General features: G+C 42.4%; 1 protein-coding gene across 3 annotated transcripts in view; it reads right to left on the bottom strand.

The window, feature by feature from the left end:
* The window catches only part of Skap1 (src kinase associated phosphoprotein 1), a 296,003-nt gene that overhangs the window by 262,548 nt on the left and 11,516 nt on the right, over positions 1–21,939 (bottom strand). For all 3 annotated transcript variants that reach the window (XM_021177551.2, XM_029484146.1, XM_029484147.1), the window contains exon 2: positions 7,727–7,832. In XM_021177551.2, coding sequence (XP_021033210.1) covers positions 7,727–7,832 — 106 coding nt within the window. The remainder of the gene's footprint in view (positions 1–7,726; positions 7,833–21,939) is intronic.

Genomic DNA, 21,939 nt, shown 5'->3' with positions numbered 1-21,939 from the left:
TTGATGCCTGGGTCACACTGCAAGAATCCCCCTTCCCTTCCTCCCACTTCTCCTTCCCCTTCCTCTCTTCCATCTTTTTTCTTTTTGAGATGGGCTTTCATGATGTTGACCAAATGGGCCTCAAACACCTGTGCTTGAGCTATCCTCCTGCCTCAACTTCCAGAGAGGAGCTGAGACGACAAGGTATACATGGCTGAATCCTAGTCCTAGATGATCGGGGAATCACCATGTAGCCAAGGCTGGCCTCGAACTGTGGCTACCTGTCTGCCTCTTCCTCCCTAGGCCTGGATTGTAGGCATGCGGCACCTAGTCAGCGCCTTTGTATTCTTTTCTTTATTTCATAATTATATATATGAATTTCCTTTGATCATGCCTCCTGCCTGACTACCACCATTATCCTCTTATGCCCTCCCCTCCCACTGAACCCCTGTCTCTTCTCAAGTTCCCTTATTAGCTTCATGTTCTTTTGTCCCTTTTTAATTTTTTAATTGGTTATTTTATTTATTTACATTTCAAATGTTGTTCCTCTTCCCAGTTTGTCTTCCACGAGCCCCCCTCCCTTCCTTCTCCTCCTCCCCTTTACCTCTAAGAGGATGCTCCCCACCTGCCTCAGTGCTCTATCATTCCCTTACGCTGGGGCATTAAGCCTCCACAGGACCACGGGACTCCCTTCCCATTGATGCCCAACAAGACCAACCTCTGCTACATATGTGGTTGGGGCCATGGGTCCCCCCATGTGTGCTCTTTGGCTGGTGGTTTAGTCCCTGGGAGCTCTGGGGTAGGGGGATATGGTTGGTTGATATTGGTGTTCTTGCTAGGAGGTTGCAATCCTCTTCAGCTCCTTCAGATCTTCCCCTAACTCTTTCCCCTTTTTATTCTTCATAGAATACATTTTTCTGTTTAAGGAGCTCAGAGCTGGGGAAAAACTCAAAATGCATTTTCCTGAACTTTAACCTAAAATCTTAAAGACATAAAATTAAAAGATTGTAAGTACAGTTTTACTATAGAGTTTTATTCAGAGCTGCAAAGGACTCTGCTCATTATTACCTATAAAAATATTGTCTAAGAAGACATTTTCTGTATTTCTAATAGAACATTTAAAAAGAAAGTCCTGGATCTTGGTGAGAGTGTGGTTCAGTTGGTAGATTGCTCGTGCAGGAAATCCTGGGTTTGATTCCTAGCACTGCATAAAGCCAGGTATTGTGGCTTATGCCTGTAAGCCTAGCACTTGGGAGGTAGATGCAGAAGGATCAGAAGTTCAAAATCATCTTCAAGTATATAGCAACTTTAGGGCCAGCCTGGGCTACATATGACCCCCATCTCTAAATAATAGTAATAGTAATAATAATGATAACAAGAACAACAGCAGCAGCAGCAGCAGCATGGACCTGCTCAGTAGCATGTGTACTAAAACTGGAACACTATTAGCATGGTCCCTATGACCATAAATGGCATGCAAGTTTGTGAAAGGTTCCAACCTTAAGATGGATAGATAGATAGATGATAGATAGATACATAGATACATAGATAGATACATAGATAGATACATAGATACATAGATACATAGATACATAGATGGACAGAGACAAATATTATTTTCTTTAAAAAGAAAGGAAGGAAAGAAGAAAAAGAGAGAGATAGAGAGCAAGCAAGCCAGCCTGGCCAGGTAGTGGTGGCAAACACCTTTAATCCCAACACTCAGAATGCAGAAGCAGGCAGATCTCTGAGTTTGAGGACAGCCTGGTTTACAAAGTGAGCTCCAGGACAGCCAGGGCTACACAGAGAAAGCCTGTCTTAAAAAACAAAACAAAATAAGTCTGATTATTTGAGATTGATCCCTGGGAGCCACATGGCAGGAGAGAATCTACTCCAGACTGTCCTCTGACCTCCACATGCATACTCATGGTACAATGTGACACTTATATGCACACACACACACACACACACACACACACACACACACAAATAAATGAGGTAATAAAAAAGAAACAAATTTCTCCATCTAAACTGTTTAAATCTTGTTACTTAGCATGAAAAATATGAAAATATTATTACATCTCTGAATTACTCGTATAAAATATTTATTTTATGAGATGCCCAAAGGGGAAATCTACTTACTGATGCCATCACAGCAGCCCCATGTAAAAGAAAAGAAATGGGGTAATTTAATCTCAGAACCAGCCTCAAATACCTCCCACAAATGAAGGAATAAATAAGATAAACATTAGTATAAAATTAAAATGAGATCGATGCTCATCAAGGTTGCTCTGAAAGGACAGATGCTCTCCATACAAGAACACAGGCCATCAGAGAACCCTCCAGCTTAAGCCAAGAAGCCAGTGAGAGGCGGTGCTGGATCCATCTCCCTTGGAGCATTTCAGACTGTGAGAACAGCAAGCCCTCAGCCCACAGAAGCAGTCCCCCGAAATCTTGCACTGCTGTGAAATCACTGTACACACTCACTGAATGGCGTACAGCTATCACACACACTTGACACACGGCTAACCAATCAGTTGAGAGAGAGCCCGACGTTTCTGTAGGTTTTTGTTTTGTGCATTCTGCGGTGTTGGTGACAGAATCCAGGGCCTCATGAGAGCTAGGCCAGTACCCCATCGCTAAGCTACAACCCCAGCCTCCTTCAGTCTTCCTTGCTTTCTTTCAGTTGGTTTTAGAATTAGTGATTCACATATATATTTACTTTGTGTGAGTGTTTGTCATGTGCCACGTACAGGCCTTGGGACAACATTTGAGAGTCAGCCCTCTCCTTCCACTATGTGGGCTCCCAAGGACTGAACTAAGGCTGCCAGCTTGGGGCAAAACACTTTATCCACCGGGCCAGCTCCCCAGCTTGCTTCTCCCTCCCTCCCTCCCACCTTCCCTCCCACCTTCCCTCCCACCTTCCCTCCCACCTTCCCTCCCTCCCTCCCACCTTCCCTCCCTCCCTCCCTCCCACCTTCCCTCCCTCCCTCCCTCCCTCCCTCCCTCCCTCCCTCCCTCCTTTCTTAATATAAGGGTGGGAGTGAAAACAGAAGAGCTTCTCTTTTGTATCTAGAGGTGGGTGTGTTTGCGCTGGTTGGGGTTTTTTCCCATTGTTTTTGTTTATGCTTTTGTTTTTGTTTCTGTTTTTCTGAGAGGGAGAGGGAGGGAGGGAGAGTTTGAGCCTTTTAGAATTAGTAAAACAGATCATCTGGTGCTCATGTTTTTCTTCATTGGCATGCAAACTCTGTGATAAATAGCAGAATTCCAGACTAAAGAAATGACTCAGTGGTTAAGAACACTGGCTGCTCTTCCAGAGGATCCAGGATCAATTCCCAGCACCCACCTGACCGCTCACAACCCTCTGTAACTCCAGTTCCGGGAGATCTGATGCTGTCTTCTGACCTCTGTGCACAGTGATACATAGATATGCACACAGGTAAAACACAGATACACACACATACACACACACACACACACACCAGGATTAAAGGGAAGAAAGATGAAAGCAAGTCTTTAAACTTGTGAATACATAATTGCCCAAATAGCACATTAAACATTAGTTTTCTTGATTATAAACAAAAGCCCTTCGTTTAAATATGTTTTGTTTGGGGAGTTTATAAGCTCAGCAACAAATACTTAAGCATATTAGAACTATGCACTTAGTGGTAATGATATCTGCAGCATACTACTTTAAAAAACCTGTGCTTACTCTCAAGAGTTGTACCAGACTAACTTGTGTTTCTTTTTATGACACCAAGATGTCAGAATCATAGATTGTCAGAGTAAATCTGGTTTTCAACCTAAAATTCATGTTAAGAAAAAAAAAACACTAAAATTCCTGAAGAAAATCAAAATTCTTTAAATCAGATTGTTGAGAATAGAGTATCCTGTTTCATGCAGACTTAAGGACCAGCCACCCACAATGAAACCTGCTAACAGATATGTTTGCTGTCTGTATTTTAAATGTCCTGGGTTTTGCAGAGTTTGGGCCATAAACCTGTTACACAAAGTTATTCCTTTATTGTTTCTTCCATTTAAGCATCTTATAAATCTGCTTGTCTCCTGTTGGAACTCCTTTGGTATTATTAAGTTTCACAGAAGGAAATAATACGCCGTGTTTGTGTCCATTGGCTCTGGCCTTCACTTCCAACAGTGAGCGTGTAAGTGAGGAGCCCCAAAAAGGGGCCATCAAGAGAGGATTTATCTCTATCCCAATGATAAAAATCTTCTGTTTTTTATCCCTGCCTTCACTCTCAGAGTATGATTGCTGGCAGATGGTCTCCGCTGGATCAAACGCAGAAGAAACGCCCCCACTGTTTCTCCAAATGTGTAGGTACGTCATCAAGTTTCTGAACATGGTTCATATCTGTTTCATCCCCGGGTCTCACATCTGGAGCTAATCCTGCAGTGACCACCACCATAAGGAAGAGTCTTGGCCGTCTTTTGTCCAAAGCATACTGCTGGGGCTCAGTGAGAACCTGGACTCGGAATGTGAAGCTGTCTATCTTGAGGAGAGGAGGAGGTTTCACAAACAGCCACAAAAGGTACAGCTCGGGACATCAAACACCACAACAGAACTTCATTTCCCAGGAATCATAGAAACTGCCATCCATATTTCTTTTGTCCTACGTGAACAATGTAATCCTTGCTTGGTACACTTTCAAGTACAATAATGCAGCTGAGGATACAGAAATCTCATTCCAGCATTGTTTGTAAGTCTGAGAAGGGAGCCTAGAGCTATAATATTGATGCTGATATATTTATGAGTATGGCAGGGACACAGAGAACCTGGAGTGATAATACTGATGGTGGCACACTGATGAGCAGGTCAGGGACACTGAAGAGTCAACACAACCATCACGTTCTGTGGTCAGTCATCCTGGACAACAGGAAGGTGGCAAAGGCTACATCCCACCAGCAGTGACAGAGTCAGACACGCCAATTCAAACAATTCCGCAACCATGGCATATACCACTGAATCTGAGGCAGCCATGAAAGCCTAGGACCCAAGGCCCTAGGGTTTACTAAGGCTCAGGCAGGGCCATTTTTAATTCCCTTCACCCTTTTGTTCCTCAGCAGTGCAATGTGAAGAAAGAATCAAGGGAACGTAAGCCATGAAACAAACCACAGAGTAGAAATATGAGTGAATATATATATATGTATATGTATATATATGTGTGTGTGTGTATACATATATATGGCACAGGCACACCCCAGTTTACCAAATCCAGAAAGCATTATTGCTTTACTATGGCCAAAGGTGGAACATTTGAAATGGCCTCCAATAATTCTTCTGTTGCTCCAGAATTCCTCATGTATAATGCACTCTCAGATTTGGTGATTTTTGAATTTTTCTTCACATATTGCTTTTTGGGGGGGTAGATACAATGTTCACGCCATGTGAGTAAATGCTGCCACTTTGGCAAATTTTCAGTGTCTTGAAACCACTTGGTATCAACAGAGAGAGGTGCCTAATATTGGCCAGACACAAATGGAACCATAGAGGTGGCATGGCTGAGGAAGATTCAGGAAAACAAGGATTCTGTTAGCATCACTGTGATTGAAGAGGTGGGTGGAAGGCGACCCCAAGGTCTGGTTAGAAGAAAGCCTCCTTTCTCCATCTTCTTGTGTGGTATATGACCTCTGGGTCCTCACTTCCTCAGCCATCGGATAATTATGAAATCCCGAATAAAGCATCATCTTTCTAGCAACAAATCGATGAACGGAAAGCCCTCATCAATGATGCTCCCTAAAGTGCCCATCGGTTATTTTCAAATGTCTAACCCACAAACCACACAGATGTCCTTTGGAAGCCTTCTTTATTCCATGAAGAGTGGGACTGTGTGTGGGTGTATGTGTATGTGTATGTGTGTGTGTGAGTGTGTGTCTGTATGTATTTCAAAAGAAGATTGAGGAGATCTGTGAGGGGCCTGGAGAGATGGCTTCTACACTTCCTTCCAGAAGACCCTGGTTTGGCTCCCAGCATTCACATAACAGCTCATGTCTGTCTATAACTCCAGTTCCAGGGGACCCAATGTCTTTTTCTGACTGCTATAAGCACCAGGCAAGTATGTGGTATACAAACATACATGCAGGCAAAATACACATATGCAGAAAATGTTTTTTTTAAAAAGGAAGTAATCTGCCCACTTAATGTTAGAACTTAGATCTTTCGTGATGCTGTGACATAAATATGAAAATATATGTGTATTTGTCTATACAGACCAACAAAATTGTATTTGCTTCCCATATCACATATTTTACAACAACAACTATATTCAGGGCTTCCCTCTTTCTCTGTAATAGAATTTTAAAATTCCACTTTTATACGATCTTTACGATGGTACAAAAGCTAACTCATGAAAATAAAGAAAATCTATGGATCATTCATTAGCTGAGCCTCCAGGTGCATAACTAAGTCTAAACTTATCTATTAATGGGGTAATGCTATTCAAGAGTTTGATTTCAACACTTCATAGCCTACCAAAAATTAGATGAGAGAGAGAGAGAGAGAGAGAGAGAGAGAGAGAGAGAGAGAGAAAGTACCCATCTTCAGCATTCTGCTTGTTTCAATTATTCAGGGCAGCCCAGGCTGATAATTACACAGTCCCCAGTTGCTGAACAAAACTGATGCTTAATTAGCCAGCAGGAAAGGTCGATTAAGATCCAGCAGGGCACCTCGTGAGGGTCTCTCATGTTCCTGCCGGGAGTAGGCTCTGGCTGTGCCTTTCCAAAGGATAGAATTCCCCGTGTCTAAGAAGTTTCTACCAGTTTTGGAAGTAGAAGCTAAGAACGATTGTCTATGCAGATTAGATCCAGCCCTAAGCCTGGAGATGCTCTCTAAGAGGGCTCGGACCAAGCTTTCTGAATCAGTACAGCACCCACCAGGGGAAGCAAAGGACAGAGGATCACTTGATTGTGCCGGACACTCCCACTCAGTTGCCACCTTTATAAACAGTCAGGAATTGGATTGTAAAGGAAATGTGGATTTCTTCTTCCCTTAAGGAAGTGTGTGCTCCCAGCAGCTATTAGCTGCTCAGATTCTAAAATGTGCAAATGAGATCTAAGCTCCTTATTTTAAAAAAAACCGTACTGAGCACAATGTTCCTACCCAGTCTGGGACTAATACATACTGGTACTGTCAAGGGATCGACTAGCCAGGCCTGATTTTAACTTTTCTATTGAAGAAGGGACTATGAAAGCAAAGTCAGCGCCAACACCATGAAAATGTCCCTTCTCTCCACGGGCTACCTGAACAAGCACAAATGCCTCAGTTTCACCATTATGCTTCTGCCTCTGTTAGTCACAAACATGTTCAATAAAGGTTAAAATCCAAAACCAATATTGGCCTGGTTATTTTTTTTTAAGATTTATTTATTTATTATATGTAAGTACACTGTAGCTGTCTTCAGACACTCCAGAAGAGGGCGCCAGATCTCGTTACGGATGGTTGTGAGCCACCATGTGGTTGCTGGGATTTGAACTCCGGACCTTCAGAAGAGCAGTCGGGTGCTCTTACCCACTGAGCCATCTCACCAGCCCTGGCCTGGTTATTTTAAGATAATTACTAAAACGTGTTCATGTTGGTACATCCCAGTATCCTTACCTACCTCCAAATCAATCCATAAATTTCTGCCAAGTATAAAAACTCATGGCAGGTTCTTACTGCTCTTGTGAACGTATACTCTGGTAAAGGAGATTTTTTTTTTTTAACTAAAAAAGCATAATGAAGCTGACTGATACAAACCTGGATTTGATTTGCTGGAAACCCCTAAGAATGTGGGCTCTCTGATCCTGCGCCCCAGGACTGAGGTTCTCATTCTGCAAGCCTTCTGCCAGGAAGTCTTCTGTATCTAAAGGAAAAGAAAAGGTGATCAACAGAGGAGGAAAGGAAATCTGAAAGATTAGGAAATGAATGTTGTTCCTCTGGTAAATGTCTGTGGCTAGACAAGTGAACAGTAATGAACTAAGAGAATCATATACTTAATAACCATCTACTAGGTGTAGCTCGCCAGAATAGAGAATAACCAAGATTTTATGCGTCTCTATAAATGACAAGTCCTAACAATCCGAGGCCTTGCTGTGAATTTTAGAAAGCTGGTGCATACGTTATCCACAAGAGACAACTGTTTCCGAAACCAATTTTTAAAGCGATGCTTACATCCTCGATGGTCACGGAGGGCCGAGGACAGACTGTCAATTTCACAAACATGTAAATGTTATAAATAAGTCACAGAAGGTCACGGACCAATAAGAGTAGAAGAGAAGTCCTGGTAATTGCCGCTGGAATAAAAAATGGAGCCCAACCGCAAAATCACGAAGGAAAAAGGGCAGGCGTTCGGGGGAGGGACATTAATTAGCAGACACATCAGCAATGAGAATGGCAAGGCAGCCAAGTACGGGGGCCCTCGTGGAGAAGAAAAATGCCTGGGAGAGGGAGAAACTGCAATTAATGTGAACGTGCTTTATAAAATCAGAGCGTGATGGAAACACAGACTCTGGAACAAATCTTGTTATGGTGAAGGAAGCAATTTGGAGGTACACAAATTTTCGAAGACAAAAATTCATTGATAGCAATTACAATTGCCAGAAATATGAGCTGCATACTTTATTCTTCACAATATGTTTATCGTCCCTAAAAAGCTATAAATGATACAGTTAAGAGTCTCCCCCTCCAAAAAAAAATTGTACTCACAATATGAAACTGCATCGTATGTACCACCAAACTAATGTGATGTACTGACACAGCTGAGCTATGTCAGTACATCCAAACACTTGTTTTACCCTCGTACTATTCAATAATAGTAAACAAATCAGGGCTAGGTAACCATCACCAGGGCTTCTTCAGATGAGATACAAAGCCCAGGAGATTGAAATATTTATAAAGAATCACAATCAGCATCTAAGCCCTGAATCACGTCTACTGTAGACATCATCTAATGGGTTCCTCCAGGGGGCTTTGAATGCTAAAGAACATAAAAACGGGGAAAAAAACAGGGAAAAAACAAACAAACAAACAAACAAACAGCGGCATTGACGTGCCATTAATACAATACATCATGTTAATAGAAAGGCAAAAACACACCATCGTCTCAAGAGCTATGGAAAAAGCATTTGACAAAATCCAGCGGTGCCTCGTGATAAAAACATTCACGATAACTAGGAAAAGAATGAAAGTTCCTCAGCCTGAGAAACAGCTCCGATGTAAATCCAGCTACAAGGGGCTGGAAGCGCAGTTCATCAGCATAGCCTAAGTAAGTTTGGGACCCAACACAACACACAAAATTATTCCCTAAAATCCCACAGGTAACCTCTCATGCTTAATTGTGAAAGACTGAATGTTTCCCTCTCTAAGGACCACACGCAACAATGGGGCTGTCATCACTGATAGTAATTGCCTTAGTGATACTAGCCAGAGCAATTAGACAAGAAAATAAAGTTTAAACACCCAGATTGGGAAGAATAAAGTAAAACTATCTCTACTGGCATGTGGTGTGGTCTTATATGCAGAGAACTCTAAGGTTCACACACACAAAAAAAAAAATCCATTAGCATCAACACAAAGCCAACATGTTTGTAAGGTATAAAGCCAGTGTCCAAGAACCAACTGTATTTTGACATTGATTTCTGGGCACAGAAGTCTGTTTTTCTATACCTGGAATCCCGCACATGCTGAGAGAGTATTCTATCCCTAAGCCACAGCACGAGCGTCAACTGTATCAGCAATGAACAATTCAAAAGTAAAGTTAAGAAAATTCTATTTAAAATATAATTTAAAATAATTTCTTAAGAATAAGTTTGCAGGGGCTGGAGAGATGGCTCAGCAGTTAAGAGCACTGAGTGCTTTTCTAGAGGTTCTGAGTTCAATTCCCAGCAACCACATGGTGGCTCAACCATCTGTAATGGGGTCTGATGCCCTCTTCTGGTGGGTCTGAAGACAGCTACAGTGTACTCATGTACATAAACTAGATTAATCTTTTCTTTAAAGAAAGAAAAAAAGCAGGCATTATCTTGATCATTAGTAAAAAAAAAGGATACGTCTGCAAGGAGTGGGAGATGCTTCAGTAGGTAAAATGCTTGTCACACAAGCACAAAGAGCTGAGTTTGATCTATAAAACCAATGTAAAAAAAAGGCTGAATATGATGGCCTGTACTTGTAAGCCCAGTGCTAGGAATGTAAAACCAAAAAGATCTCAGGGACTTGCTAGCAGCCGGGCTAGCCTAACTGGTGAACTCCAGGACACTAAAGGACCTTGTTGCAGAAAGAGAGAGAGAGAGAGAGAGAGAGAGAGAGAGAGAGAGAGAGAGAGAGGAGTGGGGAAGGAGGAAAAAATTTAAAAGACAAAGAAATACTTTAAAATAGTTTCATTGGCCAGGTATGGCAGAGGCAGGCAGATCTCCATGAGTTCAAGGTCAGACTGGACTACAAAGTGAGTCCAGGACAGCCAGAGCTTGTTACACAGGAAGAAAAATATACATAAGAAACAATATTTTAAAATTATTTTTAATCATATGCATATACGCAAGTGCACATGTGTGCAGTGCCTGTGCAGGCCAGAGGGGCCGGATCTCCCTGGAGCTGGAGGCACAGGTGGCTGTGAGCCACTCAGTGAATAGTTGCTAGAACTTGTCCTTTGCAAGAGCACTATGTGTTCTTAAACACTGAATCGTCTCTCCAACTCTATAGTGAGATACTTTGTAAAGTTGGTGTCCAGTACTTCTGATTTTTTTTTTCATTTGTGTTTACCTGCTTTAAAAGGCGATTTTCAAAAAAATGGGCACCATGGAAGTAAAAGAAAATGCCAGGTGAATAAATTTTAAATTTCCAGGAAACAGCTGGTTTAAAAAAAAAAAAAAAGTAAATTCCCAGGCCAGTGTATGGCTCAGTGGAAGAACGTGTGTTTAGCATACCCAAGACTCTGGGTTCAAACCTCAGAATGGGGCAGTACAAAGAGAAATAAATCTACGCCTATTACAGCCAAACTCCTGAAGAGCAAAGATAAAGAAAATTTCCAAAGCAGCCAGAGAAAATGACCCATCACATACAGTAGAACAATGATAAGAATGAGACTTGAATTTTCATCAGAAAGAATGGGAAAAAGTCCTGAAAAGAAGTGGAGGGGGGAAGGCCTGGTCAACTCCAAATTCTATATCCAGTGACAGCAGCCATCAAAAGATGAAGGCAGAATAAAGACAATTGTGAGATCAGTGAAAATTGAAAACTGTTTTGCCAGAGAAACTGCATGAAAGAACACTTAAAGGAAGCTCGCCTCGCTGAAGACGTGTGACCCCAGAGACAGACAGCCCTCCAGGAGTGCCCCGGTGCTCAAATATGGGTCTGTCTGAAACATTCTCCTGCTTAATTTTCTCAAGAGACAATGGGCAGTTTCATGCACAGGTTACAATAGTGCAGGGCACAGTTTATTACATACGTACAAGCAAAAATGTGTCTCAAAAACATAGTATCACGGTAGCACAGAGGCCAAGGACAACAGTAAATGAAACCCTCTTAGCTAAGCAATATTAACTCTGAGTGGATTGTGATGTTACACCACAAAGTAGGCTCACTGGAACTACCTTCAGAAGCCAGATCAGGAGTCCCAGTTTTCAAAATAAATTCATTTAAAAGAAAGTCAAATGAATGCTAAAAAGCACTTGATAAAGACTTTACAGGCAAGCATAACAACAAAACAAAATGGCAACTGGAAAACAAATAACAAAATAAGCTAAGTCCCCTGGAAGCAATAGTTATAGAGAAAACGAGCTAACAAATCCAATTTAAAAGCAGAGAGATATTACTAACATTCAGGATGTTTGGGAAAGCCCTATGGAAACCTATTTTTTAAGCTTCCTTTAAAATACACACACACACACACACACACACACACACACACATGGGGTGGGGATAAGAGAGGAAGGGATGAAGAGGGAATATAGTGTTATCCTATATGGAGGAGATGATGCACCTCCCAGAAGCCATAGGTTGCCAGATAAAAAGTGCCAGGTGTGGATTATCTCCCATTGAGCAGTTGGGTGATGGGGACAGGGGAGGTTCCAAAAACTTTCAAAACTATGCAGCCCGTTGCTATTGTTCATGGCTGCTCACTGGAACTTGATGGTAAGACCCTACTGCTGAAGACATCACACACTTTGATCACAGGTTTGGAGAAGCTGAACTGGTCTCCTGGAAGCTTCCTTCTTGCTAGTTTTCATAGAACCTGCAGTTTTACTGGCCATGAAGCCTGGCAAGTCTGATATGCCTGTGCTGCAACCTCAGAGTGGATGTTATAGGGATATCAACCATTTCTTAATAGGATGTAGGGCCTGCATCCAAGGAGGAAACTCCTAGGTATAAAACTCAAGCCAAAAACCCATGGCTAAGGAGCACCATAGGCCCTAAGGGTGAATCTACTATAAGTTTACCAAGTAGACACATGCCTTGTAAATGTATCTCTACACTCATAGATGACTACAGCCCTCAGACCTCATCAGAGAAGCATTTAAAAAATACAGACAACAGCAGTTAATGCAGAGACTCGCAACGAGTCAATGTGCAGAGAACAGATGTCTCTGGAGCGCTCAGAAGTAAAAAGGACATTGGTATCTCACTATCCTCTCCTCCACGCTCAGGAAACATTGTGGAAAAGAGGAGAGAAAGACGACAAGAGCCATGGGGTGAGACAGTATCTTCTGACCATGTCAGGGGGCTTGCCCTCAGGAGCTCACAACAGCTGCACAAGACCAAGCCAGACAATATTCCAGCCTGGGTGGGGAGGGGCAGACCAACACCCACCCCTAGTTGATGGCTTCTGGGGAAAGGGGGAAGAGTCCATTTTCTCTAGGGGTGTGGTTCCTGGTAGGATCCAGTGGATGGCCCCACACCCATGAGTGAGCATATAGTTAGCACAATGGACGTGGTGCGTTAAGAGGTCCTGAAGTTGAATAGGTTATAGCATGGGATCTGAGAGAGGTTGGAAGCGGGGACTGAATCTGATTAAAATATGTCACATGGGTTATGAGATTCCTCAGAGGATGAAAAAAATAGAGTACATTAAAACCCCTAGACTCAATTAACACCCGAGAATATAAAAACACAGAAAGGCTGTAAAAGAATGGGAGGAACAATAGAGGATGCAAACAGAAAGTGTAAGGAAGACAGAACCGATAAAAAATTTTAAAATAGAAGCTGGAGAGATGGCTCAGTGTGTGAAGGGCTTACTGTTCAAACATGAGGACCTGGTGTCCAGCACCCAAGTAAAATCTGGGCACAACACTACAGCCGGTAACCCATAGAGTAAGGGGCAGAGACAGGTGAACCTGGGGACCTGCTGGTCAGCCGGTCTAGCCAATTCATGAACTCCAAGTTCAGTGAAAGAGCCTGTCTCAAAAAGTAAGGTGGGGAATAATAGAAAAAAATATGGTAAGCATGACTTTTCTTCCCCTACTCCCACACACACACACACACACATTAATATATGTGGGTGAGTACACACACACAACATAGACACAAACTGAAATGTCTTTACAAATTCTATTCATAACTGCCAAAGACTGGAAGCAACCAAGATGTCCCTTAATTTGGATCAACAAATAATGACACAGCTATTCGAAGACATCTTATTTGGTATAACAAAGAAATGAGTGGGGCTAGAGAGATGTCTTGGAGGTTAAGAGCACGGGCTGTTCTCCCAGAGGTCCTGAGTTCAATTCCCAGCAACCACATGGCAGCTCATAACCATCCATAAATGAGATCTGATGCCCTCTTCTGTATAGGCATACATGTAGGCAGAACACTGTATACTTAGTAAATAAATAAATCTAAAAAGAATGTGAAAAAAAAAACACTGAAAGAAAGAGAGAGGGGGGAGGGGGAGGAGGAGGAGGAGGAGAGAAAGAGAGAGAGATTGATTAATGGAGTTCAACAAGACAGATGAGTGGGTAAATCTACCAAGTCTTGCAATCTATTTTCAATCCCCAGGACCCACACATGGTGGAAGGAGAGAACTGACTTCCAGTCCTCTGACCTCCATATATGTGCCTACACACACACACACATGCACGCACAACACACATACCTGAGTACACACACACACACACATGCACACTGAAATAAATAATTTTTTTTTAAAAATCCATGGCAAAGGTTCCCAGGAGTGGGTGGGAAGGACAGGAAAAGCATTGATGCTGTCTATAGTGCCTGACCCTGTAAAGCAGCATACATGCCATGGACAACTGTCAAATCCAACAGGGCTCTACAGCACAGAGACTTCATCCTTAATGTCCATGTCTCAGTCAGGGTTACTACTGCAGTGATGAAACACCATGACCAAAAGCAACTCGGAAGGAAAGGGTTTGTTTGCCTTACACTTCCATATCACTGTTCATCATCGAAGGAAGTCAGGAGAGGAATTCAAACAGGGCTGGAACCTGGAGGCAGGGGCTGATGCAGAGGTCACAGAGGAGTGCTGCTGACTGGCTTGCTACTCGTAGATTGCTCAGCCTGCTTTCTTATAGGACCCAGGACCACCAGCCCAGAGATGGCACCACCCACACTGGGCTAGGCTCTTCCCATCAAGCACTATGTAAGAAAATGCCTTACAGCCGAATCTTATGGAGGCATTTTCTCAATTGAGGTCCCTCCTATCAGATGACTCTAGCAAACATTTTCTACAAACATCACTTATGCTGGGAGATCTCAAATATAGACTGGCAACATGACCCAACTGTTCTACCAATGGATGGAGTAACCTCACTGGAAAGAAGGAAGGAAGGAAGGAAGGAAGGAAGGAAGGAAGGAAGGAAGGAAGGAAGGAAGGAAAAGTGCTGACATAAGCAGCTTTTAAAATGAGGAGTCAGAAAATGATCATCCACAGCTTACTACCAACATTTGGTTTCATTAATATGGTTCTCTCTCTGTCTCTGTCTCTCTCTGTCTCTCTCTCTCTCTCAAGCTCTCTCTCTCTCTCTCTGTCTGTGTGTGTGTGTGTGTGTTGCATACACACATGCATGCTCACATGTATGATATAAATAGAATTCAAGCCAACCAGGGATACAAGGTAAGATCCTGTCTCAAAAAAATTTTTTTTTCTGAACAACAAAATAATCTTGAATTATAAACCAAGTTATAAATATCCTAAGTCTATAATATAAGTAATCAAACAAGTTAACAAGTGGGAGATAAGAGACAGCAGATCTCTAGTGTAGAATTTGTGTGGATATTCTACCCCAATTAAAGGAGCCATGCCTCCTGGTCCTCAGGTGTGGGCAGCACACAGCCACTTCCTTCCTTCCAAAGGCTGCAGCTTGGAGAGAGAACTAGAGTGAGTCCGGAGTGGGAAACCTGACACCAGCCAGGTGTTCATGGTTCACAATCAACCATCATAAATCACACTGACAGCGTGAACCCTTGATGCCATGTTGTGAAAATGATACTTTTTGTGACGGCCCTCCCTCAAACCTGTAACCCCAGTCTAATCAGGAGAGGAACACTAGACACATCTTGACACATTCTAGCAGAGGGTCATTCTGCTGTCTACCTGACCAGCTCTCCTCAAAAGGGATACATTTATCAAAAAACAAGGGGAGTGTGGGAGATGGCCACAGCTGAGCCCCAGAAGACCTGACCGGATCCTGGATAGAATCCTGAGACAGAAAGGGGCATTAGGTAAAACTCCGAGTGAGCCTTATTAGCTGAATGATGGCTTTATTTGTCCTAAGAAAAGCACCTGTGATGGCTAACCTTGATTATCAGCTTGACTACATCCAGAACCAACTAAAACTCAAGCAGCTCGACAGGCCTGGGAGGGATTGTCTTGATCTCATCATTTGAGGTAGGCAGACTCACCCCAAATCAGGATCGTTTGAGATTAGAAGACCCACCCTACCTGAGTCACACCTTTTGTGGAGACCCACATAAGAGGACATGGAAGAAGGAAGCTTTTGACTTTTGTCTTCTTGCCTTCACTCCCACTGGTAAGCTCTTGGATCCGACAGCTAAAGGAGTCCCTTGCTGGTATTAGAACCTACTTCAGCCTTTCAACACAGAGCAAGGCCAGCTGAGCTATCCAGCTTCATGAACTGGATTCTCGGCCTTTCTGTAGGCAAAGTCTGTGGTTGGACTAAGCGGACCATAGGGAGTAAACCATCCTAACAAGTCCCCCTTTAATAGAAATAGATCCATTCTATTGGCTCTGCCCCTCCAGAGGATGCTAACTAACACAGAACGGCACTGGTGTGAGAGGTTCTAATTGAAGGGACCTGGAGGACAGACAAGGGTTAGGGAGCGCATCTGCTCAGTATTTCTATAAACCGAACATTTCTACAAAAGTTCAGTTAGTAAAAGCAGTCAACCATATAACCTGAATGTTTTAAGTCAGAACGGTTAAACAAAACAAAACAAACAAACAAACAAAACAAAACAGTGCTAGCAAGACAGGTTTATAAAACACTAACTTCCAAGCCTGAAGACCTGAGTTCAGTTCCCAGGTCCCTCGTGGTGGAAGGAGAGAACTGACTCCTGCAAGTTTTCTTCTGTCACACACACACACACACACACACACACACACACTTATTGAGTCTCCCTAATAAAATGTTCACCAACCTAGTTTCATTAAGATATAATCAGTAAATATCTTTACTAAATTCTTGTAAGTAAAATACCTGCATCCTCCATACCAATTGGTTATAATTATGTCCCCCTGAGGTCGCTGTGGGTGGGTTGATTCTTTTAAGACATGTCCTGTTGTAGTTTTCCTTCAGATAAATTATTTGAAAGGCTTGTCCCCCAATACTCGAAGAGTAAAATGTTTACCTATTTAATTTCACTCAGCATCTACTCAGAGGAATAAAAAGACACAAAGATGACCTCTTCCATCCATCTCACTGGATCTTTAGAATCTGCTCTGCAGGTACACTCACGAGCTTTCCAGATGAAGTATATAGCCAAGAAAGCATGAAGTCAGAAGGACTACATGCGGGTTTGTGAATTCGATGTTGTGAAAGGCCCTGCAAAATCCTAATACCAAAACTCGATGAAAACATCGAGGAAAGAAATTAGGAGGGGTACATTCACTCTTCAGCTGACAAGGTAGAACTTCTTATGGTTAGAACCCAAAGGAGCTTGAGCAAGCCTTCTTCAAGACACCAGCCGGGAGAGAGATTCCAAGCTACCCTGCAGTGCCTTGCCTCTCTCTGGCCACCATTCTGTTGGTAGGTTTTGCCATTAAGTAGACAAGTCATTTGCTAACAAGAGCTCTTTGTGGGGAGTGTAACTCGGGGCAGAAGGCTTGCTTGGCATATATGTAAGATCCTGCATAGAGAGACTCTCTTATAAACATCTCCTGTCAATAAAAAAAAGCTGAGGGCCAATGAGCTGAGGCAGGAAATAGGAGGTGGGACACTGGCAGGAAGAGAGAGGATTCTGGGAAATTGAAATTTTAAAAAGAGACGAGGCAAGAGCTGAGAGAGCCGAGACAAGAGACAGACCTAGAAGAGAAGCCACAGGGAGACTGACAAAAACCAGCAAGTAGATGAATTCAGGGAGACCCTGAGGAAGATGCTGAGGAGTCTCAGAGGAAAAAGCAGAGAGGTAACCAACCAAGTGATAGATATATAATAATTTAAATGGTTAAATAAGTTAAGAGCTAGTCAGAGAATGAGTCAAAGCCTATAGCCTATGTGTTTAATAATAAATAAGTAGTCTCCAAGTTGTTATTATTGTGAACTAAGAGGACAGGAGGCAAAATGGAATTTGATTAAGTAGTATTTTTTAACAGTCCTGGATTTGATACTCGGCACTCAAAAAAGCAAATTCTCTTCCTTTAGAGACATCGTGTTCTGTTGGGTTCCCGTAATAGCAACATTCAGTGTCAAAAAGGAGGATGAGGGTGTCTGCCCACAGTTACCCTCAGCTAGGGAGTGAGCAATAAATACCATGTAACGGTCATATCGTCCATCACATGGAAAAGATGCCAGTCGCCTGCCATAAACAACACCACGCCCAAATGGAGCTACTCTTCCTCGTGTATCAAGTGAGCAAGACAGATCTAGCAAAGGATAGATACTCAGATGCACAATTAGAATTATGATACGAGCTACCAAGAAGGTCCGTGCTGGGTGTACGAGTAGCATCCACAAAGCTCTTTGGAACTCATAAGCCTGGGTAAGTTACAGAGAATGAGAAGATTTAAACTTGGAGAGCCAAAGAGGGTCAGGAGGAAAAAGAGAGGTAACAATGTTCATCTAGAAGGCATATTTGTAAACACATAGTATCTCATACTAAAAGTAACACAGGATAACTTTAAATCTTGTATTTTAAAAGGTAAGCACAGCTTTGGCCAAGGCATGTGTTCTCAGTAAAATTCACACCTGCCCAAACACAGAAATGCCCTTAGGTTCCAGACATCTGTGCAAGGAAGTCAGAGCAAGGAAAAAAAAAAAAAAGATTAAGGGACGGGAAGGCATGTACAGCAGTAGATGCGCAATAGGGTCATGGCATCCTGCAAATACTCACTACAGCGGAAAGGCCGCCTGGCCAGGACCTCCTGGTTCATGGCCCGTGAGAGCTTCTGATGGTTTCTCAAACTCTCTGACCTTGTCCCTTTACAAGGTTACCATTTTGTTTTTTTGGAATATGACATCTTAAGGGTCCCATTTTTTTTTCCTAATGACTGAAAGATAAATGCGGCTTCTTTCTGATTTCTCCATAACGCTCCCGACACACTGGAGGGAGAGCAATCCGGGAGTCAGAGCTGCTAACAGTTGCAAATGTTTTCTGTCGATGTATGTTTCCCAAACTCAGAAGTTTGCTTCCATCAACCTTTTATTTGGAGGCAAGATGAATGACCCAGCGCTGTTGAAAACAATTCCACCAACCAAATACCAATAAAAGTGTTCCTGGAGGGGGTATTGTGGGAAAGTATTTGAACTACTAAAGCAGAACTTGCATTCCTGAGAAGAATAATGGATAAATGTCTGCCTGTAACTGGCTTTACACCCAAGAAAATACTTGAGGTTTTTGTTTGTTTGTTGTTTGTTTGGGTCTGTGAATGAAAATATTAGCATAGGTTAAAATGTTCATTTTAATTCATTAATCTAACTAATTCCATGGGCTAGTGGTCCAGGCTTCTTTTGTGTTAAGAAAACCCCAGAGTATCTGCACATACCATTTAAGTATAAATGGCTGTCCTGGCTGGGAATGACCACAGAAATGCCCAACTTCTCTGGTTATACTAAGTTAATCTCTGTTTTGCTTCAACAACCCTCAGCTGATTTCTGTCATCGTTCAACATCCCTACCCCTGTCTCTGCCCCTACCCCTACCCCTACCCCCCAGACTTGTCCTAACCACCACACCTCCAGGTCTTTCCATCTTCACTGCCTGTACCTACTTTATTAGTCAGGGCACACTGTGTGGACAGTGTTTGTGGACCATATTTCTACTTCCAGCTTTCACTTGCTGTTGACTGTGAACATTTGCCTAGGTCTCCACTATAATCTGAATGGCTGTGTCTCCCCCAATTCCAGCCACTGAAACATAATCACCACTGTGGTAGTATTAAAAGGTGGGACCTCTGGACAGAGATCAACTGTCCTGATGGAGTCTTTATGAAAAGAGGCCCCAGGGTGCTGACTTGTCTGGTCTATCCTGTAAGGACACAGAAAGTGTCTACTTTAAAACACCAAGTAGACCCTCACCAGACATTAAATCTGCTGGTGTCTTGGTCTTCAACTTCCTCATCTGTAAAACGATGAAAAATAAACCTTTGCTGTTTATAAACTACCCTGCTTGTAGCATTTCCTTAGAGCAGACCAGGCAGCCTCAGACAATTATTAACTGTTGTTCTGCCTGCCTTCAAGGGGCTTAGAAATCACACACTTCATTCATAGTCTGTTTCACTGTTATGACATAAAGAGAAATGGAGCCCTGTCCCTCCTTTTAACAATGCTGGCGAGTTGGTATCTCCTGGCACTTTCTGTCAGTGTAAAGATTTCAGACCAAGAGAATTATCAGTGTTTTTATTATGTATGTTATACTTCAAGAATTTGACACCTGTTCATTTATATAGTTTCAAAATCCTAGCTATAATAATATTTCTCTGCCTCCCTTACTAATTCTTTACTTTTTGAATCATGGTTTTATTTTCTTTCTTGAATGCTTTATTTATTTTGTCTCAGACATTTAAACTGGGCTGTCTAATGCAGTAGCCACTAACTACATGTAGCTATTCAGATATAAATTAAAATAAAATAAAACAAGCTGGCAGTGGTGGTGCATTCCTTTAAACATAGAACTTGGACAGTAGAGACTGGATGATGAGGACTCCAAGGCCAACCTCAACTATATAGTGGGACCAGTCTGGTCTATTGGAGGTCCTAATTCAAAAGAAATAAAAGTTAAGATTTCTGTAGACTGGGGATGTGGCTCGGTTGGTAGAGGGCTTGCCTAGCATGGTGAAGCACTGGGTTTGGTCTCCAGGACTGTAAATTGAGTGTGGTGACACACATCTGTAATCCTAACACTCTGGAGATGGAAGCAGGAGGATAAATTATAAGGTTTAGCAGAAAGATTTTAATAGCCCAAGGTTGGGGAGAAGTACTATGAAACAGCGTCTCTGGGACACGACACACACAGCAGATGCACCACAAACTCACAGCAACTATGGCCATCTGCACAAGATCAAGCCAATCAACTCCCCACCCCTGGATGGGGGCGGTGCTCACAGGGCTCGACCCCTGGCTGAGGAGCTACTGGTTGTTAGTTGACGGCTGCTAAGGGAGAGAGAGTTTTTTTCTCCAGGAGCCCACAGTGGTCCCTGGGAGGTCGACCATGCTCTACGTGGTTCATCGTGTCATGCTGGGGCGGGTGTCTGATATGTATTGGCCCTCCGATATGCTCAGTACGATTTTATGTCCCATTTCCTTGTATTCCCCATTACTCACTGATCTGTAACGTTCTGCCTCGTGTATGCAGTCCGTAACTTTGGGGATATCTTTGACATTTTGAGTGAGAACAGTTCTCAGCCTTTGCACCAGTTCAGGAGGAGGCATACCCGCTAATGCTGCAGAGTAAGTCTTTCTTATGTTTGGTATTTTCTCATGGGTCTTCTGTGTAATGTGCTGTACCCTGTGTCCATTTTGTCCACAATCCAGTCTTGACAGACATTTTCTTACTACCTGTTTGATTTTAGAGCTTCGTTTCCTCATCCATTTGGGATGATATTAATAATGCCAATCTCACAAAAGTATATGGAAATTAAACAGTAGAGGTCTGAAAATGAATTAAACCAATATGTAGAATGAATTAAACATCATATAAGAGCCTGGTAATTAAAACTTTAATAATAATAATAATTAGTAGTAGTAGTAGTCTCTGAGCTCTCTATCTTTCCTACCATTTAAAAAAAATGTAACAAACAAGAGAGGGAAAAATAACTTCATTTTTTAAAACTTAAAATTAATTAGAAAATAATATTTTTAGGCACATATAAATACATACATGAAACAAATCTATTTATAGCAAGGTTAGCAGAGCCTACCTCCTCATACATGCTTAAATCATACAAGAACAGAATAGTGAATTTTTAAAGTGGCACCTCAAAGATTCTACAAAGCAAAATTTCAACTGAAATATCAGAGTAGAAAAACTGTTTGAGAATCTATAGCGATTCCAAAAGGATAAATGACCTTAAAAGACCTTAAAGGACTCCTCACAAGTCTCCCCTCCTGCAGAAAAGCAAGGATGGACCAGCAAGACAAGCAAAGACATACTTGCAAATTTTCAAATTTTCATGTGGCAAGGAAGTGGGGGGCGGGGCGTATGGGGCGGAGCGTATGGGGTGGGGCGTATGGGGCGGGGTGTATGGGGCGGGGCGTATGGGGCGGGGCGTATTTGGGTTATTTGAACTTCATTCTGAAAAGTTTAGAAGTCAGGACTAAGCAGACCTCTGAGCTCCTTCCTCCT

This window comes from Mus caroli, chromosome 11, assembly GCF_900094665.2.
Source record: "Mus caroli chromosome 11, CAROLI_EIJ_v1.1, whole genome shotgun sequence".
In the NCBI taxonomy this organism is placed as follows: Eukaryota; Metazoa; Chordata; class Mammalia; order Rodentia; family Muridae; genus Mus; species Mus caroli.
Note: the sequence above shows the minus strand (reverse complement) of the source record. Positions and strands in the feature narration are given on the sequence as shown.